Here is a 27,786-nt window from a genome sequence, read left to right as displayed (position 1 = left end):
CGCTATTTAAATATCCTGGAAGGGGGGGGGGCAGCTGTTGGGCGGTTTGTATTCGCCCGTTGGGAGTTTCGGCTTCGCGTCCCAGGGAACCATGGGCAGCCCTGAGGAGAGAGGTGGGGGGCGTAGAAGGGAGCCCCGTGGGGGGCATGGTGTGTGTGTGGTGGCCGGAGGGAGGGATGGGGGGGCTCGCCCTGTCCCCCCCCAAGCTACTTAGCCGGCCCTTTTCACCATAATAGCTGGCTCCTTACTGCTGCCTTTCAGCCCTGAGGTACTGTCTCCAGGGTACAGGCAGATTAAGTGACTTGCCCAGGGTTACAGGGTGAGGCTGAGGTGGGACTTGAACCCTCGTCCCGGGAGTCCCAGGCTAGGGCCCTGTGTTCTCGCCCATCCTTCCTAGCCTGTATACATGGGCTGTGTGGGTAGGAGCCACTGTCTCATTTCTGTGGTAGGTTTTAGAGCTGGGGTGAGTAGCTACCATTTATTCTGGAAAGCTGTGTGGGGCAAGGGAGCGGAGGGAATGGCTTATGTCACAGGGAGGCCTCCCAACTTGTCTTCAAAGTTATGTTTACTTAAAAAATTAAGTAGAGCAGTAAATATCCACCACCTGCCTGTGGTCCTGGCCCCGTGCTGGGCTAGGTGGGGGTTGCCTTTTCTCCTATCTGAGCACTGTTTGGTGAGGGCAGTACCTGTAATCTTTCTTGCCCTATGTCCCAAAACAAAGTGACTCCTTTTCTTGTGTTATGACTTAATTACAGTCTCTGAGGCTTTCTCTTTGGTGAGGGATCCCAGATGCCCTCAGTTAACATGTTAATATTGAAAATGAAACAAGTTATTGGGCCATAGCTTAAAGACTAATAAACAACCAAGAAGTATTCTTTAATTTCCTGATGTTGAATGCATGTGAAAATGAAACCTTAGGGTAAGTCTTTTGGGGGGTAAATGTGGCCACGCTTCAGCCAGGGGAGGAGAAAATCACTTCAGGACATCAACCAGCAGGTTCTTGAAGCTCTAGCAAAAATTTGCTTTGCTTACTATCGTTTCCTGAACTTTCTGTTTCATCCACTCTGTCCTGTTACTAGCTAAAAACTACTAGGTGATGCAGAAAACTTTTTGTGTGTTGGGGCAGAAAAGAGGAATATGTGTGTGGTAGCACTGCTGGCAGGGGAGGGAGTTAACTTGTCTCTCCGGACCACTGGTAGACACCCCAGCAAACTTCTGCTCTTCTTCCCATGCTGAACATCTTGCTGTCCCAAGTGACTGCCCTTAAGTTAAAGCTAGCCTTGCTTCTTCCCTGCTCATTTGTGCACTTCCCCTCCACTCTCCCTTTCTCTTCTTCCTTGATGTGACTGGAAGGCAGCACACTTATTGCATTTCACATCAGGGTCTGTTGGTTGGGACCTGTTAGTCTGCTCCTTTCCTCAAAGTTGGATGGAAATCAAACTACCCAATTTTCATAATACAACAGCTGCTACATCCCAAGTCCCATTCATGTTCTAATATCCCATCTCCATCTGTATGCTAAAAAATATCCTTTTTAATATTTATGTAAACAATAATTCCTTCTATATGTTGGCACAACATGAAAAAAATTACATAAAATTACTTGGTGTACTAGGCCAGTAGACGAAGTTTGTCCTGCACTCTTTGATGTGATGTTTGCAATGTATGGATTGTGTTGGGATTGGGGAAAATGAGCATTATTGGCAGCTTTTGCTCTGGCTTCTGAAGGGAAAATACAAAAAACTGGCCTGATCCATTAAGCACTCTGGACACATCTATCCTTAAAATTAATGGGAATTCTGTATGTGGATGGCTTGCAGGATCATTGCCATAAACTTCAGATCTCTAATAGAAAGAAACAAATTCTTGTATTGTTTAGTTAATAACAATAGAATTTTTTGAATTGTCAGATCAAGGGTCATATTAAATTTAATTGTCCTTCTTTATTGTTCTGCCCAAATATCAAATAATACAGTTTTCCATAATGAAAAGCAATTTGGGTGACAAAGGGCTGTCTTTCACTCCTGTCTTTTTCTCCCACTAGTACATAAATAATTTCTTTAGTGTTTAACAGGCATAAAAAGACACTTTCTACTTGCAAAACCTGTTACATGAGCCTTTAGCTGATCGTCTCCTTCCATCATACTGTACAGAGACAGGATTTTGTATTTGTTTTCTAGCTAAATCATTTGCATGTTTTAACTTTTTTTAATAGAATGGGTTGATGTCGCCAATGATCTTCTCATGAAATGTCATGTAAATCTGCATGTGACAAAGCTCACAGAATGTGGTGCTAATGTATTTGTTGGACTTTATGAGTCAATCTTGGGAGAAAAAGTACCAGGTAGGAACAGAGATCCTATATCATTACTTATGTCTCTGGTGGCTTTCTTCGTTTCTATAAATGCAAACATATAAATAAACACAATGGTAGTAGGAGAAAAATTATTAATTTCTCAAGTTCTAATAACCCATTTTCAAAAGTAAAATCGCAAAGTAAACTCAGGCCAGTAGAATACTAGCTGTACACAACATGTAAACATATTGTGTAGCTTAACATTCAAACAAACAGGTTTGAAAAATCTAGTGCATACAAGATTGGTGTACTCTTTAAATGTTCCTAAACTACTCAAGTGAGGCCTTGTCTGCAGTAGGATTTAAAGGTGTGATGGTAGCACATGCTATCTGTGTTTTAAAGTTTAGTATGGACAAGGCACACTGCCTCTAAACCATGCTAATCTGGTTAAAAACTTCAGCAGCTTAGTATATGTTAGGATAAGTCTACACAGGAAAAGTGTAAACTCAGGTTAGCTAACTTGAGTAAAATAGCAGCGGAGACACTCTAACTTGGCTTGTATCTGGGGTTAGCAGTTCAAATTCAACTCCAGGCTCCCCTCTTGCCTTTAACTCAAACAGCTAACCCAAGTTACAAGCAAAGTTACCATGTCATTGTTATTTTAAATGAGTTACCTAACCTGAGTAAAGAATGTTTTGCTGTCAAAAAGACAGACCCTTAAAAGCCTTATCTACCATGGAATTTCAAACATGTTAAAGATGTTTTAATACGCCTCTTATCCTATTCTAGACAAGGCTGCTGTAGTGCTAGAATTTGGGAATGAAGTTGCTGGGTGGAAGGTACCAGCAGGACAGCTGTCTGTTACAAAATCAAATACATATAATCTTGTTCAATTCTGTTCTACTGACCTTCTGTGATGTAAGCCTCCTATCATGAATTTTATTACAAGATTCAGGTGGGATCATGTTACAAACGATTTCTCCCTCCCCTCCCAAATTTCATGCTTATAACAGAAGTTTTTCTTAAACCAGAGCAATGGAAAAATTACTGTAGTGTGGGGCTGTTGGCATTGCTCCACTTTCTATAGTGGATGTAGCTTATAACGCTAATCCCAAACATAACCAAGGTTCATTGGTATTTGGTAATTTGCCATACCAGTACCAGTTTGGGAGAACCATTAGTTTTGGAAGAATTTAAGCTTTCATGTTTTGTTTTAAGTTGCTTATCCGTTCTTTATTGATGTGAAGAAAACAAAGAATATGACTCAATGCAGTGTTGATGTGGGCCATCTCTACTGTAGGGCTTTTGCTGGCATAGCAATGTAGTTAAGATTGTGGGCTTTTAGCCATTTTTCTTTGCCAACAAGAGCCCTAATGTAGACACAGTGCTTTTGCTGGTATAGCTTATTATTTTGCTTGCTGCTGAACTGGTATCATCTATTGTGGTAAAGCACTCTTGTTTGTTTGTTTTTGTCAGTATGAGCTGGAGTTATGTTAGCAAACCATCCTCTACTGATGAATCTTTTCTAGTGTAGACCAGGCCTTGAAGGGCCTACAGACAGGCTAAAACCATAGCTCTGAAAAGTAAGAACTGGTCCAGTTCATCTGAATGGAATGCTAATGCTGAATCATATCCTATTCTATTCAAATGTTTTAGTATTACATATCTAGAATGTGATTTTTTTTTTCAAAAGCACTAAACCTCTGCCAAACTCCTGTTCAGATCAATGATAAATCTCCCATTGACTTCACTGGCAGCAGAACTAAGCCAGTGCTGAGCAATTTTGTATGTAAACCTTTTTTACTCTGGGGTAAACTACAAATGTTTGGGGAATGTCCAGACTAGCTTTTACAAAGGTGTTAACTGCTTTAACTGGCAATCAAATTTGAGGTTAAAAAAACATCTTAATGAAGACATGCTCTGAAGCCTGTTAATCCAAACTAATTTTAAAGTGTTTAAAAACTGGTTCATGTAACACCATTGCTGGTATAGTACAGAAGAGAGAGACCTTAAACAAAATACAACAAACTCTAGTCAAGATCCCAAAATTTAAATTGTTTTTAAGTTTTCCCATTGTACTAAAAGCTGAGAGAAAAATACTACTTTATTCAATTTTATCTTCTAAGTCAAGTTTCATAACTGAATGCAGATGCATGTGAATTATAACCAGTGGCTCTTTATCTGTTTATGTATTTGAGTGCACGCTCTGTGCTTATATGCAGTAACCATTGAATTGTTTTCCTATGACAAAATGACAATTGGGTTTCCCACCCTTACTTTACACAATCTTTGCATTTAACTTCATTGCAAATAAACTAGAAACAACTATGCCGCTTTTAGGGCCTACACACAACATTATCCCCTTCAAGTAGGCTGTAGTATGATGTAATGCTTCTTCTTTGTAGATTTCATAGCCTCTCCCAAAAGCCAAGAGGATGATGCACATAATGTGCAAGCAGTAATAGATTCTCTGGCATTGGACTACTTGCAGGTCAGCTTGTCTCACATCACTGGTGAGTACTTACAGTCATAGTCAACAGAAATGAGGAGTATACATGTGTGATTGAAAAATACCTAAGACCTTACTTTCAACTTACTTTTTATAAGCAAGGATCTGATCTTTCAGAGTGTTTCCATATCTGCATGCAAAATTGTGCATGTGCAATGAGTTATGCCCAAAAATAGTCTTGGTCTGAAAACTGGGCCATCAATTTAGAGAACAAGCAAATAACTAAAAAATTAGATTAAAGCACCTAATTGGATTTCATATGTACTGTATTGCAGTGTAGAAAGTAGTAAATCAACGTTGAGGTTATTAGTTTTTTACCTTGAAGCTACCAGTTGGATTGAGAAACTGCAGACATCTAATTACTCCTAGTGGAATATATAGCAGTTTTTATCTTGTTTTCTGCATCAAGTCACACTCTTCCACTCAGCTGGAACAATGTTGTGGTTGGCTGTGTCAGGGTGTATGAGAAGAGTCTTTTCCCTTCTCACCTTGGAAACAGTAGAAGAAGCCTTGAATGTGTGATTGGGGGTATAATTGCCATACTTGGCAACAGAGGAGAAACACATTGTGGTGGTAAACACTTGGACTCGAACAGATACTTAAACAGACAAGTCAAGATGAACTGTCTAGCTAATAGGTAGTTGTGTACGTTTGAATCTGTTCAAAATATGAATATTTGTACTAATTCAAGTGAGAAATAGCCAATATGGTCTCAAATTTTATTTAATTTAAAATTGATTTTAATTGGATGTTGTCAAAGTAGTAAATATATTTGCTATGACATTCATGTTACAATGTGAATTTTTATAATAGTTATTTAGATATTTTAATTGTCTAAATTGAAATCCCAGGGTTTTTTGAGACCTTCCATTTTTAAGCCTGTCATTTAATCTTACTTGAAATGAGTCCCAATTTAAGAATTTTTTTACTGAACAATGTATCTTGAAATAAAAACCAGGTCAATCTCTTAACAGTAACAGTGCTAACAAACATCCTCAGTGAAATACTGAGGGAATAGTTCAAATTCTGGTTGCAATTATACATTAATACCCATCTGGATATTTGGCTTGCTCTGAAGATTGACATTTGTAAAGGAGATTGCAGTATTGCTTGTGACTTTTTGTAAATAACTGGAGTGTATCTAAGTCCTCTGAAATCTGAGCCTACACAGTGATTATCAGTTTTGTGCTGGGTGGGACACGTTGAAGACTTGGGTTTTTAGGGGCTTCTACTCTGGCTAGCGAAAACCAATAGTATCGTATAAATAACTGATTCCCTAAAAAGGGAGGATGGAACCTTCTCCTCCTAACAGCATCTCTTGCTGACTGGTAGGTATGTCTACAGAGTATTGCTGATATTTTTGAAAGACTCCTACATCCTGCCTTCCCAGCTAATAGTTGGTTTGTGCAGTAGCAGGTATGTATGAGAATCCTACCAAGTTCCCCAACAAACTGAAGGCAGGAATCTTTCATTAGTTTCATATTGACTATAATACTACCTGCTGAACCAGCTACAAAGTGTAGGCAAAGATCTCAACAGCCTGCTCTAGCAGATGTTTACCCTGTAGAAACTGGATGAACTGCTAATGTGACTTTCACTAGACTAAGTATGCAGCGTGTAATATTGATGTCTAGTATGCTCCATGAAAGCTGATGAAAAGTGTCAGTGAGGTTAGGCTTTGAATTGTTGGAACAGAAAATGTACAATTTCAGGATGTTTGCCACCTACCTTAAAATATGTTACAGAAATAAACATCCAACAGTGACCCAAACATCTAACTCTGGCTAAATTTTTTCTGAGTTGATATCTGTATGTGCATTTCTCTGAACAGATTTTCCAAGATTTTGACACATTTTTAAAGTTGAATTTTTTTTCTCTAAGCTCTAATTACTAATTCATAGTAACCTCTGTTAAGGAGAGAACGTTGTGAAAGGAGAGAGAGAATCTATCCGAAATCTGTTAGAAATATTTGATGGCCTGCTTGAATATCTTACAGAACAAATCAGTGAAACGTCTTCTCGGAATGGGGGTGAGTAAATAGACTAACAAAGGTATCTCAGTTCAAGATGATATGTGCTGCTGCTGCTTATTATGATAGACTGTTTATCTTGCCTGCATACCTCCTGTGCTACTATTAAGCTACCATACTGAAGCGTAAGTTCCGCCTTCATATATACACCATTCTTTGTATGTTTAAGGATGGAATAGGCTCCTAGTATTAGATTAAGTTTGCCCTCCCCCGATTAGCAACTATATTTTTGAGGAAGCCCATAGCCATTTAGTATCATGTATGGAAAATAGACTTTGTAGACCTTGTTCTTACAATACCTAAGATGAACAGGAGTGTTTGCAATTAAGCAGGTTTTTGCTGGGATTTAAAACTTTGCTTGCAATGTTTGTAATCTAAACATTGCAGGAAAGCAAGGGATTGAAACTGATCACAAACAGAAGTGGAACTTAATCTATTTTCATTTCCCAAGTTTTGTACTTATTGTTCCATTTCGTTCAGTAATCCTGGTGAACAGAAAGTTTGGATTTAAAATCTTTTAGTTTCGGTAATATACGGTAATAAAAGGTGAAGCCTTTTTTAAAAAAAAAAAAGGGCTCCTTTAACATGGCTCTCTTGTGGCAGAAACCATCTCCTAACAACTTTATGAATTAGTGTGAAAGTGTTAACATTTTCTCTAAACTTACCACTGAAGCTTCTATTGAATAAGGTGCATGTGGAAGTTGTTATATTAATATAAACTGTACTGTTAAACCAAAATATACAAACCTGTTCAGTATGACAGTTTGACAGTATGTTAAGTCTAAAATTGCCATTTCTGTCAAATTATTTCTTGTGATATTGGCAGTAATACCCATCCTGTGTGTGTGGTTTTTCTTGAAATTAACAAATGAATTTTGATTATAAACAGATGAACCTGACCAGCTAGCTAACAATGAAATTCAAAGGGTGCTTCAAGAGCAGCTGGAAGGTGACCTGAAGGAACCTGTGCCACCTCTGAAACTTCCATCAGTTGCCGAGTAAGACTGGTTCTGAATGTTTTAAAGTTGGCACAGTGACTGTATTTTTACATATCTATAAAGTGTCTAGCATGTTCATACAATGCAAATAAAAAAAACATACTTAGTAAAAGCATCAAATGGAATGCTTGGTCATCTTTGGGGAGCAAGAGATCTAAAATTTGGATCAAGTATGTGTTTGCATTGCAAACCCTTAGACAACTTGCAGTTTTAAAATTTTTTAATCCACCTTTAATGGTGAATCTGTACAGTATTGAGTTATGTTCCAAACTTCCATTGTCATCTCAGTGCATGCTTTTTAATTTAAATTGCTGAGGCTTAGTTAATCAATTGTACTACATTTATTTTCATGATTTTTTTTTTAAATTAGCTTACTTTGAAACTGATCATACTCCTCTAAAAAATAAAGGCCAGCTAACTGAAGATGTAGAGTTAGGATTCATCTGCAGCTCCATCTTGTGGCCTAGGCAAGCAAAGACTGTTATTGCTAATAGATCTGCTCCGTTGTGTTCCTCTTAGGTCTTCCCCGTCAGATATTTTTGTCCCATCTTGGGAGGTAGAAGGATCAGAATCTACTAGTGAATTAATCAGGCTTGGGGACACTGCACATTCATTTTCTCTAAGAAAGGAAGGTGAGTTTAAAATATATCTTTAAGAGTGTTCTATATGGACATGTACTCTTCTAGCAATCAAACATACGCTGTCAAAAGTGCTTAGTATTTTTAAATGTATGAAGGGAGTGGGGAACATGCTTGTAAAGCAAAAAGCTTATAGCTCCTTTTGTTTTGAAGGTTCCCTAATGTTTCAGCTTGTATATGGTTAGCACAACTGAGATGAAGCCACCTCTGGGGCAGATAGGGAAAGTCAACTGGCATAAAGTACCCTGCATAACTGTAGGTCGGAGAAAACCTAGGTCAGGAGAAATCTTTACTCTTACAAGTAACACCAGTGGATTTTGAATAATTGCCAATAGCAGATGGATACTCTTATATTATAGTTCTTATTTCACAGATGGAACTGCATGGTACCCAGTGTACTTATGTCAAGATAAGGTGATCCTGCTGAGATGGAAACATCTGGTTCCCTAGAGTTTAGGGGTTTCAAACCTGATTTAGAGTTGACCATTATCTATCCCTTCTGGTTGAGGGTTTTGTCTAAAAAAGGACTACATAGCAAAACAGTGTGAATTAGACCCAGTTCACGAGGACATGAAAGCATAACTGGATGGCCTCAGACTATCACAGTATGAAATGTAAAATTGTAACAATGTTGCTTCAAGACACAATATGTAAACCTAGTAATGAATTATTCTTTAAGCTTACTTACAGCAAACAGTTGGTAGGAGTCTGGGCAATTCAGAAACATTCTTTAAGGGAACCAGATGGCTTAGGGAATTGGTAATAGGAGCCACTTAAATTGGGCTCATTCTGAACACCAATAGGATTTTTGTTGATAATTTCCTTTGCAAAGCGAAGGACTGAATGGGTACTGAGGCTGACTTATCTTTCCCCTACAATAGTAGCTGAGCAAATCTGTGAGTAAAAGTTTTGTAGCATACTGTGATGGATAAATACAATCCCTAGAAGTATTACTACTTCCCCCTGCAACATTCTGCTGTCCCAATAGCAGTGAAGAGCATCAACTGCTAGTTACTAATTCAGTCCAATATGAACACTGTCTAAACACAGAGCCAATAGTAAAAATGCATTTAATTATTTAAACATAAGTTTAACCTACTTTCAAAAATCATTTCCAGAGTTCCAGCTCCCTGAAATGTTGCCGGCAGAGAGAGAGAGGTCTAAGGAGATCAAGGAACCTGAAGACTCTGGGGTTACTGTGGCATCATCTACTCAGCTTTCCAGCAGCAGAAGAGCACTTGTAAAAGAGAGGGAAGGTGAGTGAAATTCTGACTTTCTGAGAAGTACCTTAGAAATTCTTTAGCCTTCCTAGTTCTGTTGGCAGTAATCCTCACAGCCATGGATTTGAGACTAGGAATACAGTAGCTGACAAAAGAAGGCTTCTTATTTTTTTTATCTAGAGTTACTTCTATAAGTAGTTCTTGTCCTTTCTTCCTTATTTCAGTTTTGGAGGAAATTTGAATGGTCTGACACCTGATAAATCAGAAAACGCAGATGTTCATATGACTGTTCAACTAACTTAATGCTAAATTATCAAATCAGTTCTTCTCTCTAATTAGTTTCTCACACCCAAAATCCAAATTCTGCAGCATGCAACAAAGATGGAAGTTACTGTCAATGTCTATGTGTACTAAACTCTAAAATGATTGAGGAGTAACATGCTTATTCAAAGATGATGCTGAATGAAAGTGTCCAGCTGGCATTTTTGTTAAATGGATTAATTGAGACTATAAACTTTGCATATTTGTCTTTAAGGATCAATGGATTCTGTTAATTCCACTGAATTTCTCAAAGAGAGTTTGAGTTCCAGTGCTAAAAAACTTGGGGAGCCCATACGCCCAGCTATTCCTTTGCAACCACCATATCAGCCTCCTGAACCCAGGTCTCATTATTCAATGGGAAGGGAATACCAAAGCTCAGCCAGACAGTCCCCAGGTTCGGCTAACAGTCATGGACTTGAAGCTTCTGTTGTAAGTGAAAACCTCTTACTTGGTTTTATTAGTAAATATCTTCAGCTTTTCTCTATTGCATTTCTAGAATGGAAGTAATGAGTTATCTATCTGGACTGTATCTCCAAATGGATTATTAATCTATGGCCTTGTCAAAACATTCCTATTCAGCAGGAAGAATACTGAATTGTTAATTTAATATGCATTTTTACTTCTCTTTGCAGTTTACAGAACCACTTAGACAGGAGTCAACTACTTCTGATACTGTTCCTCTGTCGAGACTCGCCCCTGGTAAGAACAAGTTGTGCTTCATATTAACTGTTTCTAATGGAGTGCTAAATATTGGTGCTTGTTGTTTTGAATTCATCTTATTGGCATTGGGGGAAACATTGTTTTGAAAACCTTAATCTGTGTTTTGCTGTTCAAACCTTACTAAATTCACATTTCTTAACAGATGTGAGCAAATCACTTCTATCACAATGTCTGCCAGGGGAGTGAAAATAGGTCATAGTCAAAGAGGATTTATTGTGCTGAGAAGTAAAGTGTGTCCATTGCTCAACTGTTTTTTTCCCTTTCCCTTCCCTTCCCCCCCGCTCCAGTTAATCCATTTAAGCTTTGTCTGTTTTACAGAAACTCAGTAACAAAAGGTGCAGCTGACCTGGTGCAGAATAAACTAACTATGAATGTAGCCTAAGACAAACTGTTAATCCATTCCAGAAAGCATGGTTAAACCCTCCTAGTATATACAAGACTTCATTTTAAGTGCTTATTTTCTAACTTCTCTGTTGCCTTGGAGACACTGGCTACTTTTCCAGTTTCCATAGCATCACCCTCTCAGATGACAGTCCTGAAAATTCAAAGCCTACAAGAAATTCTCCTTAAATTTAAAAAATAAAAATAAAAATCCATGTGTGCATGCCATAACTGAATAGCCACACACCTAATTACGGTCTTCCTTCCCCTATTGTTTTACACTTCTTTTGACAAATAGTTTGTAAGCTCTTTGAGCCAGGGTCCATGCCTTTTTGTATTTGTTCTGTAAATCACTAACTACACTTGAGTGCTATGTAGAGAATAAATAATCCAGTAAACACTGCTGTTTCTTTTGCCAGTTTCTCCAGTTGGAGATAAGGCAGTGTCAAAAGATGTGCGAAACGGCACAGATGATGTGGCTAAGGTAACTATGACTTTCCACTATTTGTAAAATCAATATATGTTTTAGGCAGAGTTGCTGTAAACCTGCATACATGGAATTTCCCTACAATTGTGCAGGGGATTTTTGGTATTCCTACTACCTTGCAGAAATGAAGCTTTCCTCTTAAACTTGTTGCTGCTTTTCTTTTCAAAACCTTGTGAATGTGACCTGATGCAGTGTTGACTTGGTGTGTCTACAGGCAGATTGTAAACTACACTAGTCATTTCTCAATGGGATGTTAGCACTTCCTGATGATGTAAACACTGACATTTATATTGTTGATCAGTTCAGCAAAAGCACCCAGCTACTACATATCAGCTGGATTTATCTAAAGATGTTTGGGAAGAATATTTTAACTTCCTCGTTGCCTAGTATCTTACGATATTGGTCACACCCCAGAGTCAGGTATCTCCAGAAAAATGTGACTTGCCTGGGTTTCAACAGAGGATTTGCCTCAGTCAGCGACCTAGCCAGACTACTTCCCCCTCCTTTCTGTCCTTGCATTTGCCCTTTGGAACAACTGGATAATTCAGAAGCCACAAACTGGTTAGCAGATTTCATTCCACTCAAAGGGCCTGCTGGGGAGCAGGTCCTTAGGAAACTAGCTGAGCAGGAGAAGTTTACTTGCTCCATAAAGCACTTCTTGGCTGGTTGATCACCAAAAATGGCTGAAGCCATTGTGGGGCTGACCTACTACTTGGCAACATGAGAAGATAAGCTTTGATGGGAGGTGAATAGGACTTTCAGAATATAGTGGATTTCACTTCTAACTTAACCAACAAACCTTTGTTTTTAGTCTTACTATAACCAGATCAGCCAACTTAACATTGCAGTTCTAGGCTTTTACCTTCGGCTACGACAAGGGTTACTTGCAGGACAGTGAGTATGTTTTACAGTGGAATTAAAAACCTGTGGCTGGCCTATGCCCATTGACTCAGGCTTATGGGGCGCAGGCTAAGAGGCTGTTTAATGGCAATGTAGAGAGGTGGGAGGGTCCCAGAACTTGGACATCTACACGACAGTTAAACAGCCCCTCAGCCCAAGCCCCGTGAGCCCAAGTCAGCTGTCATAGACATAACCTTAGTCTCTGGACTCTTCCCAAAGCAGTCTATAACTCTTCCCTTCACGCTGCTGTGGCTGAGCAAAAGAAGAAGGTAATGAACTTAGATACATGCTGATCAGTGCACTAAACATTGATAGCCAATCAGTTTTTTTTTCCCCTTTATAAGTGGAAAAGCTCTTGTGCCAGGCTGTCAGTCTACAGACTATTTGCTGTAAGATGTATGTCTGGCTAGTGGTCTGGACTAGTCTGGTTAGTGGTAAATGATGCAACTACTTGCCACCAAGAGGATATAGACAACAGCTAGATGTTGTGGTAATATGAACCTATTATCTGCCACTGATTAAAGGCAGATAACATCTGCTGACTTTTCATGTCTCAAACTTTCTAATAAAGTGAAACACGTTCTTAAATGTGCTCAAAATATGATTGCAAGTCAGAGGTCCACTGGGTATTTTGAGCTGGAATATGCTTGTGGGCTCTGCAAGCCTCCTTAATTGTGGCAGGAGAGGGAATAAATGATGGTCCTCTCCCAAATACCATCCACTTGGGGCATCAAAATGAGACCTCACTCACGGTGAATGCTGCAGCTATGAGATCCCTCTCTTTTGTGTTGGTTAGGGAAGAACTAGGAAATGTTGTTGACGCTTAACTCAGAGATCCAGTGATCATTTAGGAGTTGCAGAGATGAATGGGGAAGTTTACAGCTCTCAGCTACTGTTTGAGGCTGAGTAGAAATCTCTCCATTAGATGCCTTATGTTCACATTTGAGATTATTTGTAACCCTAAGAGATAAATGAATCCAACTTGTGTGGGGATTTCTAACTAAACTGATTAACTTAATTTGGTGCACCTATTATGCATAAACAAGCCCTAAACTTCTATCTGTTTAAAACTGGTTATGTTGGTTTAGATTGCATCTGTAAATTTGACGCAAGCTAAACCGCTGTAAACCAGGTTTAAACAGGAGTGACACTTTCACCAGTTTACCAAGATTGGTATAAATGACACTTGGTTAAACCAGTAGGAAGTTGTAGGTCAGGCTTTTTAAATAGGGGCTGAAGTTCTTGATAATAAGATAGCAGTATGCCATACTGCTATGTCTCTGACTCTATATACCTACTCAGTCTGAGCCCTAAGTTAGTTCTGTTGTGGTCTCAATGGTTAATTGTTGAACAAACTTTTGTGTTGTTGAGGATTAAGTGAATAGCCTCTTTATGTGCTTTGGAATTAGTTGTTCCAATAAACAAATATTTCAAATGTCAAGAAATCACTTCTCTAGCTCTTGTCCGATGGTGACACTTGACCAGATTATGTGGGTACTTGAAGTCTCCCAGTATTTCAGTTTTATTAGACTTAACTGCCTTTTTGACTTGATTTAACACTGACACTCAACACCCTTTTCCTGAGCAGGAGGCTGGCAGTATAACTCTCTCATCTGATTTTATGATTTGAGATGTGTGTTCATACAGACTCTCGTAGGTGGTCTTCTTCATGCCAGAAATTTGCTGCATAATCTACGGAACCTTTGAGCCTTTCACTGAAAGTTCATAATTTGATCTTGTCTCCTCCCTTCTCTAATAGGCTCTTGATGTGGATGCCTCACATACATCAACTATCTGCTTACACCAAGACATCTCACCAGGCACTGACCAGGTAATATCAGTAGCACGAATCACAAAACCTGAAACAAGAAGTCCGTCTAGTGGAAAAAGGTAAGTCAGGTTTTTTTATACTGAAGGAGTAGCTGAGGCTTTCACTGCTCGCTTTCTTAAACAGGGCCATTCACTTCTTGGCTGCTGCTCAGAATCCAGCCTAGGTAACAACCAAAGCTGGTTGGTGCTAGTGGCAGAGTGAGAGGTGTAGACTTAGGTGAAGATCTAGAATATCTTTATTCCCTTTAACAGTGGCCTTTTAACTCAGATCTTTCTTCTTACAGAGAAACCCATTTCTAAAACAGATGCAAATAAAATATTTTGTAAGAATCTGTTCTTGGTATCTTGTTAGGGGGAAAAATGTTCCAAATACTCCTAAAAAGGCTTGAGCAGCCAGAGGAGGCTGGGACTTCTGATTCTTATAAACACTCACTGTACAACTAGGGGAAATACTGCTATAAATGCTTAGGTGAATTCTGTCTCACAAGATCTGTTTCTATATAATTTTCTAATCCCATTTAAAACAAAAAAGGTGAACTGAGTTCTGGATCTGTTAAGTAATGGTAACCTTTGACCATGAATCTTTGTTGAGACAAAAATGAAACCTTAGTGGTACGTGTCCGGGTTTTTTTAAACAAAACCTTTCTTTTTTAGCAGATATGAAAATTTTATCACAAATTCATTTGGAGAGGAGCCCCTTTCCTGCAGAAGGGCAAAGGATAAATTATCTGAGCAAGAGCTGCATGAAATGTCAGAAAAACTCTCTCGCAGGTTAAATGAACTAGATTTAGTAAGTGGGAATCCATTCTTGATAGTATTTTGGAATTTATCTAGCATTTGTAACAAGTGTATGAAGCCTAACTAAAATCTAGGGAATCAGGTCAATCTTGGTAGGATTAACAGATATATTAAATTTCTAAAGGAATTTAAACACCTAAACTGTATTCAATGTAAAAGAATGGAAGATGCTGCAGAAATAATCTTAAAGAAAATGAGTTATTTCATCTTGGATTAGAGAAATGTTGGTGACAGTGCAAAATATGCATTAATAGTCACTTAATAAAATACTACTGCTTGGTTCAGGAGAAATACTAGGATTACTAATAGTTGGATATTACACAATAGTGTAGTTTATACTGACATTCTGAAATTCTTGTACCACTGTTAAATCTATAGTAGTATGTCTTTTTTTTGCTTAGCTTGATATTTCTTCAATGTGTTTCTATTTAAATTCCCAGTGAAATTCAGAAGGTGAGTTCAATATACAACAGAACTGAAAGGAAATCTACAACTAGTACCTCTAATTTTGTTAAACAATTCTAGACTTTATTAGGATGAACTAATGAAACTGACTAGAATAATCTCTAATCAATAGATGTTAAAGAGAGCTTTGGGTGAGCATCCCAGGGAAGAGATGTTGACAGATGAAGATAAACTGTCTCAGCACAGTGACAGTGTAATGGATTATCGGGGAAGGAAACCTCACCAAGGTAACAATCCAGAGTGTAACTGTTTAAGCACTGAGTGAAGTACAAGTAAAGCTTTCCTTCTCACTTAAAGTTGAAAGTAGAACATAGATTCAGAAGCCTAGCTTCAGCCCTAGATTTATATCATTGGGTGACCTGCCCAAAAATATAAAATCCTGTTAGTAAAGTGTTAACTAAACACCACACATAAACAGTTATCAAAGCTTCACTAGAAATAAAAAGTGAAGTACACAGAGTAACAAATGAGCGAAGTTCAGAATGCTACTCTTGACCATACTGTGAGGGAGGGAAGTACTGAAAAATGGGTCTGTTACCTTCCTATAACACACTATAGATGTCCAGTTCTAATATATAACAGTGTTACATCCCTTGTCTTTAACTTGTGATAATCATATTATGTAAACAATGTACACTGAGAAGGGTTGTAACACTGTTATATGGCTTGATCCAGTCTACAGGTGCTAGACCAAACCATGTTATAACATAGCTCTGACACTGTCAACTTCCATAGCAGGCCCTAACATTGAACCTTCTTAAAATACATTTTTGCTGCCTTTTTCTTCCAATTGTGATATCTTCTGGCACTTCTGACTTGCTAAATACATAATTATGGTACGAGCCAGGAGGCTTGGGACAGAGGACTATAAAATAAGGGTATTTGTTTTTAAAAATTACTTTCTTTGCAGAATGCTCCCGTTTAACTACTGGAACATTTGGCACGCTTCTGGATTTAAGTCTATTCACCCTTATAGTTTTTGTTGCTAACTTCTGATACTAGTTATAACAGCATTCGCATCTTTATTTCACAGCCACCCCACATCCCAAAAGATTTCTTAGCAGACCACGGTCCCTTTCTCCATCCCCACCCTCATCCAGGTATCTACCTCGCTCTGAGTTTGAAGATGCACTTCAGAGAGATGCCAGAGGCCAGATGGGGAAAATGCGCAGGCAATTGCAAAAGGAAATGGACCAGAGAAGAATAAAAGCAAAGGTAACTGTTTGTTTCTGGGTTGCATTAGAGCTGAATGCCTCTACAGCCTGGTTAGTGGGGCATTTGGCCTATTTTGGGAATTAATTTTATTTTCAGTTTACAGTTGTCCTACTAAGAGGCTGGGTGTAGCAAAGATACAGGCATTAACTCAGCACCTGCGCAGCACTGCCTCTTGCATTTAACACCTACAGCAGTGTGAGCTGTATGCGGAATAGGGAAAAGTGGGAACCCAAGGATCTTCACTGTCCATTTACTGCTAACTGACACCATAGTTCTAAGATGTCAATCCTGGTGTACCACAGTAGCCAAAATGAACTTGCTAAAATTGCTTGAGGCTTAATGTTCAGCCCAATACCTTGGGAAATGTTATCAAACTGTCTAAATTATCCTGGATGACTGAATTTTGCTTACTATTTACAGTCCATGGTTTAGGATTCCCCTACATGAAACTTTTTGCCAGCAATGGACATGCATGAACAAGTGGGTTATGGCTCACTTCCCCTTCTGGGGTAAACACCTCTGCTGTACAGGCCTTTGTCTGGGTGAACATCTCTTCCTTTTCTCAGGGGTTCACAATTCACATAGGGCTCTCCTAGTTCTTTGCTCAGTTCTTCTCCAGCCTTTGTCCACAGGCTTGTCCCTTAAGCCCATTCTGCTTAGCAAGATCTAGTCTAGGGGTTGGCAACCTTTTGGAAGTGGTGTGCAGAGTCTTCATTTATTCACTTTAATTTAAGGTTTTGTGCGCCAATAGTACAGTTTAACGTTTTTTAGGTCTCTCGCTATAAGTCTATATATTATATAACTAAACTATTATCATATGTAAACAAGGTTTTCAGAATGTTTAAGAAGCTTCATTTAAAATTAAATTAAAATACTGCTCTTACACTGCTGGCCTGGGGCTCCGTTCACCTAGGCTGGCAGCAGGCTGAGCGGGGCCTGCGGCCGGGACCCTGTCTGGCAAGGGGCTGGCAGCCAGAACTCCCGACCGGCAGTGGGCTGAGCGGCTCAGCCCGCTGCTGGTCTGGGGGTCTGTCTGCCGGCTCCTGCCAGCCAGGGTCCTGGCTGCTGGCCCTGCTCAGCCCCGCTGCTGGTCTGGGGTCCTGGCCCTGTCCATATAGAGTAGGTACCTACCTTCTCCCTGGTTCTAGCCATGCTCTTCCTCTCTTTGCACTGAGATGAGGGTGGGAGTGCACTGAGCACTGGGCTGGGGGTGAAGGCGCAGGTTGGGGTGCAGGGTCTGGCCAGGAGCTAGAATGAGGGAGGGGGCTCAGGGTTGGGGCAGGAGGTTTGGGTGTAGAGCATTTACCTAGGCAGCTCCCATTTGGTGTGAGGGGTGCAGGTGGGAGAGTGTGTGCGCACGCAGAAAATCCTGTTTGGTGCTTGGGGTGAGGGTGGGGATGTGGGGGGTGTAAATTGGGACATGGGGGGCTGGGGGTGTGTGAGTAGGGTGCAGGAGTCAAGGTGGGGGGGGCTGGGTATTTGTGGGGGGTGCCAGAGTCAGGGCTAGGGTGTGTGGGGGGTGCAGAGGTCAGGGCAGAGGGCTGGCGTTGTGGGGGTGCTCCCAGCCCCCACCCTGAGCAGCTCACGGCAGGGGGCTGGAGGGATATACTGATTCCACCCCCAAGGTTGCTGGAGCAGAGTGTGCGAGCGCACTGCGGCTCCACTTTTCCCTCTCCCCTTCTGTAGCAAGGGCCACCAGTTGATCGGCTGCAGGGAGGGAGGGGCAGGAACCCACCATGCTGGTGGAAGAGGCAGGGGGGAGGGGGAAGCTTGCCTGCCTTGCAAGGAGAGAGCGGAGGGGCGGAGAAGAGCGTGCTGGGCTGGGCAAGATTTTTAATGGCATGCTGCTGTCTGCTGGAGTCCCCAGCAGACAGCAGTGTGCCATTAAAAATTGGCTTGCGTGCTATAGGTTGCTGACCCCTGATCTAGTCCTTCCCTAATTTCCTCTTTGGCAGAGATGCTCACAGCACCTCCTGACATCATTGGGCACATTGAGGAAAGTAGGCCTTCTATATGTCCATCATGCCTTCTTTGCAGCCTATAGTTTTCATGATTGCTGGACTACAAGTCCCAGAATCCCTCATCTTTGGCAGAGGCCAAGTCACATGAGTGAGCAGAACTTTAATCCTCTCAGAGGCCCAAGCTTATCGTGTGATGGAGTAGCTTCAGAATTCTCATTCTTAAGAAATGTGAGCCCAAAATTAATATCCCCAATGGGCAACCCAAAATACTGACTACCCCAATGAAGAGCACAGTTTATAGATGCCTAGGTGGAGAAGAGCTTAATCCTTTCATGGTTTATCTACATTACAAAAACAGTTATTGAACATCTTGTGTTAAGCTATATTTTGAGGTCTAAGCTTTGTGTGGGACAGTTAATACTGATCATGAATATTTACAACCGAAGCAACTTTATATTTGGCGAATCTTTTTCACTGGAGATACTATTGCATGACCTTTAGCTGTAGCTAATCAAACTGACCTTGCGCTCTGATGCTGATGGCTGTGCATAGGACACGTTTTACCGTTTTATATGGCCACCCCTCAGACTGTCTTTTTTACATTGAAAATGCTCAATGTCCCTAAAGAATTTCATAAAGTCTCTAGCTTACCTTCTTTGGGGTATAAGTTCTGTTTGGGGTAGGGTAACCTTTTAGTTTGATTTTTATTTCAGGTTTTTTGAGGGCCATTATTATGGTGGAAAGTGTTTTTTGTAGATCAAAGTTTTGCATTTCCTAAAGCCTGTTTGATTGTAAAGTCACCTGATCTCATGGAAGTTGGTTCCATATGTGGATCCTCTTGATGGAGAATGCTTTGTCCCAGAGGAATGCAACTGTCTTGACAATTCTTAGATCAAAAATCCAGTGTTCAATGAGGCTGGGGCTTGATCCATAAATTGTTTTGAAGGGAGCCAGTTGAGGAACTTGAGCACCAGTCCGTTCTCATGGTGACCTAGTCCATGGATAACAAGAGCAATTTTTTTTGTTTTAAACAGTTTGTGCATCTTCACATTCATCTTGAGTTAATTACAGTAATTCACACTGGAGATAAATGCATAAACCACTGTGGCCAGGTCCATGTCCGGGAAGAAGGGATAAAGCTTCCTAGTGAGCTAGAGGTGAAAGAAGCCCTTTTGACTCCAACACTAATTGGTTTCATTTATGTAACTTCTTTTGGACTGATTGTCCCCTTTGCAGAGAGTAGAAATTCAAAATGAGTGTCTTCTTTTGTTTTCTAGCTAATGACTAAAGCCTATGAAGAAGAATTAAGAATTTTTGAAGCTAGAGAGAAACTGGGCCTCTCCAAGCTAAAAGCAAAAGCCAGGGAAACGGTAGGTGAAGCTTACAAGAATAAATTAGATGTTTGTTTAAAAAAGTCTAAAAGTTACTCTACCCATGCCTGCTATCCATGCTACATGGGTGATGCTTTTTAAATGACATGACCCAATGCTGACCCTGGCTTCTATACTAGTGTAATAGATGCTGTAAACAGCTTTGTTCAGCTACACTACTTTGTGGATATGGTTAGCAGTATGTAATTTTCTAAGGGTACATAGACCCCAAGGTGGGGAGGGGTTTAGGTAGTTAGTAATCCTTACAGAAACATCTCTGAGGGGTTGCACAAGGACCAAGATTCTGGTATTAAGTTTGTCCTGTAGTGAGATACTTTGGCTGGAAGAATTTAAGCCAGCCTGGTAGGCAAGTGGCTAGTTTGTACTGCAGTATTGGAGAATAAGATTTAATAACTTAACACCATTTGGTAGACTGGAAATTCCACAGAAGCAATACTAGTGCCTTGCATAGCTGAAGTAATCGCCTCAAAAGAAACAAGTAGTGAGGGATGTGCAAGGACACCAGGAGAACTCTAGTAAGGAAATGGATTTTTCCCCTAACTCTTGAAGCATTTTTTTTATTTCTTTGCTATTAGAATTAGAGCTGTCAGGGTACAAGCTGTAAGTGCCAAACTGCATTATTGTTTGCCTTTATGTAGCTCTTGCTATGATCATCTTAGATAAGTGAGTAGCATGGAGCTGACAGTGGTTCTCACCACTATTTTACGTGCTGCTGGTGTGTAGCAAGAAAAGGGAGCATGACTGGAATGCCTGTATGCCATGCCAATCTGAGCTGTATTTTCAGTCCTGGGGGCCATTGCAGCCATTCATGGAGCACCCCCACAATTAGGGTTGTGCAAAGGAGAGCTTCAAGCCTCCATTGCACACCATCCTCTGACCTGCATTTGGTGAATTTTTGGCCCTACTGTGAGGGATCTACCTCACTGTGTGCAAACTGCCTTCATAGAGACTCAAACACTACTTCAGTTCTGATATCAAAGCCATATGAACTACCACTCTTCCCATCCCATACCTGTTCTCCATCTGTTTTATATCCTAAGGATCAAGAATACCAAGAAAACATCTTTAAAGAACCTCCAAAAATGCCTCAGCCAGTGAAAGTTTATTCTAGAAAAACCACACCTCGGATTCCCAAACAGAGCCAGTGGATTCCAAGAGGAGGGCTTGCAAAGCCAAAGAAAGCAGCTCAGAGTAAGAACCACAAAACTCTACTTGGTGGAAAACTGGCATCCTGTGAAAGCATCTGGTGAACTCCAAGAATAAAGGCATCTGGCCAACATATACCAGTCAGCTGTAGCATTTTTTCCCCTTATGATCTCCAGATGTCTGGATTTTTGTAATGAAGATAATGCTTTGAAATACACAAACCATTGATGCACAGCTCAAACTGTGACCCATCCATTGTTCAGCATGCTGAACAAGTTGCAATGGAAGCAGTGAGTGCAAGCCACATTTTTAGCAGCTGCATGCTGTACATTCATTATATAAATCCACAATCTGAATGGCACCCTGCTACACTGCCTTGGTTTCAGCATGGTTGCAGGGCACTCTTTCCATTAATAAGTGCCCAAGTATTCATAGATAGTAAGGTCAGAAGGGACCATTATGATCATCTAGTCTGACCTCCTGCAACAACGCAGGCCACAGGATCTCACCCACCCACTCCGCAAAAAATCTCACCTCTCTCTGAGCTATTGAAGTCCTCAAATCATAGCTTAAAGACTTCAAGGAGCAGAGAATCCTCCAGCAAGTGACCTGTACCCCATGCTACAGAGGAAGGCGAAAAACCTCCAGGGCCTCTTCCAGTCTGCCTTGGAGGAAAATTCCTTCCTGCCCCAAATATGGCGATCAGCTAAACCCTGAGCATATGGGCAAGATTTACCAGCCAGATACTACAGAAAATTCTTTCCTGGGTAACTCAGATCCCACCCCATCTAACATCCCATCAGGCCTATTTACCATGAATATTTAAAGATCAATTAATTACCAAAATCATGTTATCCCATCATACCATCTCCTCCATAAACTTATCGAGTTTAATCTTAAAGCCAGATAGATCTTTTGCCCCCACTGCTTCCCTTGGAAGGCTATTCCAAAACTTCACTCCTCTGATGGTTAGAAACCTTCATCTAATTTCAAGTTTAAACTTCCTGGTGGCCAGTTTATATCCATTTGTTCTTGTGTCCACATTGGTACTGAGCTTCAATAATTCCTCTCCCGTATTTATCCCTCTTTCATCTCACATTCAGATCAACCTGTGATAAAGTTGAAATGTGAAAGAACTGACTCAAATCAATCCCTAATTAGGACATTACTCCTGTCCTGGGGCCTACTACCTCAATGCAGTATTTCCAAGGAATTTGAGGAGGATCCAGACAATGATTTGCTTCATTTATGAAATATAGGGCCATCACCAATACAACTTTCGGGCTTATTTTAAATAACTACATGCAGCCAGTGAGATTGACAGGAGCAAGGAAATAATTGTAGGGTTCTATACTGCTTGAAAAGAAAGGGGTAGGTGACCAGGCTTTTTTAAAAATATCAACCCTCTAATACTGTAAAATAGATCTCTAGGAAAAATAGCTAAGATTGTCTTAGGACTGTTCCCTTGGGGATGTTGTGAAGGACTGCAGTACATCCTACTGAGGAACAATGCTACATCATAGTAACAGCATGTTAAATAGACAAGGTGTTCAGTCTGAAGTGTTCGCATAGCTAGAACTTAAGCTCTCTGGAAGAACTACTACTAAACTTGCTCTCTAGGAGTGTATTGATCTGCTTTTATCTTGCAGTGAAAGTAAAGGACAATGACCTCCTGCCTCTGCTCCTGGAAGAGTTTCCATACCTGCACATTTCCCACCACTCTTTGAACAAAATGTGGCAACAGCAGCTTGCACAGATGGAACAACTGAAGTCTGCTTCTGGCAAAGATAGATCAAGACTGAAACTCCAAAGTGAAGTGAGAACCTCTTGTTCAGTATGAACAGTCTCTTAGGCTTGACTGAGGGCAGTGCTGCTACACAACAGTACTGGACACAGGATGATTGCACTAAGCAATAAAACCCAACCAAGTGCATAGATACCGTGTAAGGTATTGGCATAACTTAGGGACTAGTTTGTATATGTTACCTTGGAATCTATCGATTCTGAAATCTGCTTTTCTTTAAAATGGAGACTACTTTAAGGAGGCTGGAGTAGTTTAGGACTGGTTCTCTAAGCACCAGGACTATCAAGATCTCAGCTCCCTGACTTAAAAACTGAGCAGGCCCACTGTCATGTTACAAGGATGTGGGGAAGCCCATTGCTTATATTACTGCAGATGCAAACTCTACAGATTCTCTATCCCAGCTCTTTCATCTTTCAGTATTTGAATAGGTTTTCCCATGGTCTTTATTGTACAAATATATGGTATATATTTGGGTCAAACTAGCACTCAGTCCCCAGCAGAGGTGGCTGTCTAAAGAAGAGCTACTCTGTAGAATAAAGAGGCACTCTTGAGTAGTTAAAGTAGGGGGACTGAATCAGGACACCTGGGTTCAGTTCCTGATCTTAACCACTCACTTGCATTTAACCTTCTATACTACTTTCTCTGCAATAAAGATGAATACTTTTTTCACCTTTGTAAAGCACTTTGAATTCCTCTAAGTGCTATTACATACAAACCCTGTAGTTTAAAAGCTATTCTTGGCCTGCAGAATTTGCTAACTCATGGAATGGTTAATTCACCAGTGCTAAATGAATCTTTCCCCTTTCCTTTCTCTTAACCACTTGGGGCAGAGTACACTGAAGTATTTTTCCTCTGTTAAAAGTCCCATCACTGAGTGCCTATCCTGCAGAATTTATTAAAGCAATTACCTGTTATCTTTATCTCAAGGTGGAAGAAGCACTGAAGAAGCATGACCTCCTTGTTGACATCATAAAGAAAGATCAAGACCATAACAAGAGACTGGTATGTTCTTCTAAAGAGGATGCACACAGCATGAGACACTTTTATGGTGATACAGCCAAAATGATCCTACTTTTGGTCCACGGAAGCTGCTCCCTATTGCCTCCTGAGCAGCTATGGTATTGAAGACTTTACCTAGTCTGTTTGCTGTATGTGGCCACTGAGGTCTTAGAATGACAGTGGGGTTGCTAAACATGCTGATGATTCACTATTTAAAGAAGCAGTTTGGTGCTTTAACAGGGAACAAATCCTGAGAATATGGAAGACTGAGAGGAACAGACCTCAGTCTCTCCTTGTGTGAGTTCAATCCTTGAAACACTAGTTTACCATAAGTGCTGATTCCTTAATTATACAGCACTGTGGATGGCACCATACTACAGTGATCTAATCCTAAATGTAGTGCAAGGTAGTAGAGTGGGGAGAATTTCCTTAATATTGATTTATTTACTAAAGCTTGCCATAAAACCCTGCCTTGACTCTTCCTCTGCAGGAAGCACTGGTGGTCTGATACCTGTTGATCTTTCTTTATTTAGCAAGAGTTTAAGCAACGCATATATCGGCAGAAGTTTGCTCAGAATAAAATGAGAGAGAAACGTCAGCAAATTGCTCGAGCCAAGAAGTACTATGAGGATTACCGCGTTCAGCTGCGTGCAAAAATGATGCGGGCTAGGACAAGGGAAGAAAGGGTATGTGAGGGTGCTTTCTTCAAGTATGGCATTCTTGTTCTACTAGGTGAGACTCCAGTATTGAGTGAGCATCTTTCCCCCTTTACTATGTAGTGTGGAGTTAGACTTCTGAGAAATCAAAGTGTTGGTACAAAGAGTTAGAGGCCAAGTAAACTAAACAACACAGGCCTTGGAGCTCCTAGCTCCTGCCTTCTAACTCTGGCTCTGATAGTTTTTCTGGCAGCAACCATCCTTGACCTTCTAGAAATTTAGAAGCTCTTGGCTCTACTCTTCTTAGAAGAAGGCAGGTGCAGGACTATACCTGCTGGTCAGCCAGGTCCTAGATGAAAGGATTGTTCTCTATGTTCTGCCACACACAGTAGAGCAGCCACCTCCCACCTAAACAAAAGCTGGAGATAACTTTCACTGTCAGGCAACAAAGGAAACTACTAGGCTTAGCCAAGGTTGAAAAGGAGGGTCCAGCATAGTAAAGGGTGGACATCAGAGAGAACTACCTGGGGAAAAAGGTTCTCTTCACAATGAGATCATAAAGCTGAGTTTAGAGGATGTTTCTATTAGTATCAAAAGTAAGGCCACTAATGTTCCTTTTAATTTTTTCCATCCATGTGTGGAATGAATTTTGTTATGCGCACCAATATCAAGGCGATGTGCATCACCAGGAGAAACAAAACTAGATAGAATATATATTTTTAAAAAGTTACCATAGGGATAATTACTCCAGCCAGGACAGGTTAGGCATTTTAGAACTTGCCACTCATAGAAATTTAAGTATAAGAGAAATAAAAATTATGAAATGCATAGACCAGTTAAACTAAAATAACAGCACTTTGAAAGAATAAAATTGCAGAGAATATATGTGCATTGCAGGAAGTAACAATAATACTATAAGTATGTGTTGGAAAGTGAGTGAGAGACACACATACATAGTTTGTGTGTGAGAGAGAGAGACCGATACACACTGCCCCTTTAAGTAGATCAGTACTCACCAGTCTTGAAGCCTATTTTGTTCAGACATAGCAGCAGTGGTCAGGAAGCTCCATCTGAGGTCCCACTCCTAAGCCCTGTCATGTCCTCCCCACCCCCTGCTCTGCAGAGATGGGGAACAGGGGTATGAGGGGAAGGGGATACCCTGACATCAGCCCCACACACACACACACACCCCCGCACAGCAAGCAGTAGGCTCCCAGGAGCACCTGGCCGGGGCTCCAAGGCAGAGGGCAGGAGCAGTGTGGCAATGGCACCTGAAGTGCACAGCACTTCATAGACTGCTGGGTGGCCATGCAGCTTAGAGGGAACTTAAAAGGCCACCTAAACTTTCCTTCTGAAAAATGACACCACTTCCCTCAGCCAGTTAGATCCTGTTTAATGTTAAACCCACTTCATTTATCTCATTTACTATTGTACATTCAACAGCTATGGGAGAGCAAGCTGAATTCTATTCCTACTCATGCATCAGCTCATTGCAATGATGGGGGCAAATGCTGCTGTCAGTTATACCTTTAACCCTGATGAACACAGTGATGTTGAGGTGTAACAGATTCTGCCCTCTGATTAGTGGTGATTTGAGGAGAGAACTGTGCCTCAAGTTGCAGTGAGACGTGAGACCATCTTTGTCTGTGTAAACAGCAAACTTTATATGCAATTGAGACAAACATAGAACTTCCCCTCCAATGTTTAGAAGACTTTTTTAGAAGGGCCTGTAGGGGAGGTGGAACATGAAAGTAGAATCTAGGGGGTTCTTGTAACTTCAACGATCACTTCCTAAAGTTCTGTGGCTTATATGTGCAAGCTGGATCTACACTATACATAACCCCATGGCCTAGACGTAACCTACACCAGCCGAAGGGATTTTTCCTTCGGTTATACATTTTAAAACCTTAATTATTGGCAGATATTTAAGAATCTATTTGAAGAAGGCTTAGAAATTCAGAAGCAAAGGCTGCAGGAGCTGAGAACCTATAGTAAAGAAAAGCGTGCTGAGCAAAGAAGAGTACACCAGGATGAACTAGAGTCCATGGAGAACTACTACAAGGATCAGGTAGGCTGATTTGACTGCATCCAAGACAATCTATCCAGTTTTCAATCTTAAATTGGTAAATAACCTTTCATATCTTAATGAGTTCTAATTCAATGTTTTTACTCAGTTTTCAATGCTGGCAGAAGCTGTATCACAAGAACGTCAAGAAATCCAAGCCCGAGAGAAAGCACAAGTAAAAGTAGGTGTATTTAACTTCCAGTACAGACATGCCAAACACATGAAAAAAAACATAGAAATGGGCTTCTTGGCTAGTAGAGTGTGTGTGGGTTTTTTAATCGGCTCCTGGCAAGGGGTGGCAAGAGTCATGGGCGCATAGCGGGACCACCAGTCCCAGACTGGATGCTAGGGGGATCTAGTCAGTGTTGGACTTCTTGGGGATTGGCTTGTTTTGAAATGGGATTAGCTTGATTTTTAGCTTATTGTGAAAGTCAGGTGCATATTTACTGTGTGAAAGTTGGCAACTGTGTCCCAGTATGCAAGTGATTTCTTGTTTGGAGTGGTTTTGGTTAATCTCAATATTCTTTTTAAGACACTGCACAAAACAAAAAAGGAGTTAAGATCAAAGATGGAAAAGGAAATACAGCAGCTGCAGACTATGATAACTCAAAATGATGATGACTCCTTCTTCCAAGAGCTGGAAGCAGAACGACTGAAATCCAGACTTCAAATGGCTTCTTTTCAGTATAGCAAAAACTATTTCTTGTAAGGCATACTGACAATTAAATATCAATGCAGATTTTATGTCTGGCTAAGATACTGTTAGGGGCATGTTTGAGAATTGCCACAACCAGAAGGTGGTGGCTGGATGTTCTGTAAAATGTCTGTCTGGCTTACACTGTGAAAAGCATAGTGTTATAGGTGTAAGTGTCAGTAACAAGGACTTGAGTATTTTTAACATACCTTTTTAATAAAGTTAATTAGATGATTGTTTGAACTTAAAGGACCATTAGACTA

At 40.5% G+C, this 27,786-nt stretch overlaps 1 protein-coding gene across 2 annotated transcripts; it reads left to right on the top strand.

Moving 5' to 3' along the window:
* On the top strand, positions 1 to 27,766 carry CEP95 (centrosomal protein 95). Of its 2 annotated transcripts, none has more exons than XM_084648278.1 (22): positions 1 to 113; positions 2,216 to 2,344; positions 4,702 to 4,809; positions 6,721 to 6,834; positions 7,724 to 7,832; positions 8,352 to 8,464; positions 9,589 to 9,726; positions 10,226 to 10,440; positions 10,644 to 10,710; positions 11,532 to 11,596; positions 14,259 to 14,389; positions 14,987 to 15,119; positions 15,705 to 15,819; positions 16,626 to 16,807; positions 20,046 to 20,138; positions 21,200 to 21,350; positions 22,955 to 23,121; positions 24,037 to 24,111; positions 24,642 to 24,794; positions 26,686 to 26,832; positions 26,939 to 27,010; positions 27,362 to 27,766. In XM_084648278.1, exons 1-22 carry the CDS (start codon positions 92 to 94, stop codon positions 27,536 to 27,538), a joined length of 2,676 nt encoding a protein of 891 aa, XP_084504404.1. In that variant the 5' UTR covers positions 1 to 91; the 3' UTR covers positions 27,539 to 27,766. The 2 variants fall into 2 exon arrangements, with proteins under 2 accessions (XP_084504404.1, XP_084504403.1); XM_084648277.1 differs by having other exon boundaries at positions 14,984 to 15,119.
* The last annotated feature ends 20 nt before the right edge of the window (positions 27,767 to 27,786 follow it).

Source organism: Lepidochelys olivacea (assembly GCF_965140295.1).
Source record: "Lepidochelys olivacea isolate rLepOli2 genome assembly, chromosome: 14".
NCBI lineage: Eukaryota > Metazoa > Chordata > Testudines > Cheloniidae > Lepidochelys > Lepidochelys olivacea.
Note: the sequence above shows the minus strand (reverse complement) of the source record. Positions and strands in the feature narration are given on the sequence as shown.

Coding starts and splice junctions, on each gene's coding strand:
- CEP95 (XM_084648277.1), top strand. CDS start 92: ATGGGCAGCCCTGAGGAGAGAG. Junction 14,390..14,983: donor AGTCCGTCTAGTGGAAAAAG/GTAAGTCAGGTT, acceptor TTTCTTTTTTAG/CAGATATGAAAATTTTATCA. Junction 15,120..15,704: donor GGTTAAATGAACTAGATTTA/GTAAGTGGGAAT, acceptor TCTAATCAATAG/ATGTTAAAGAGAGCTTTGGG.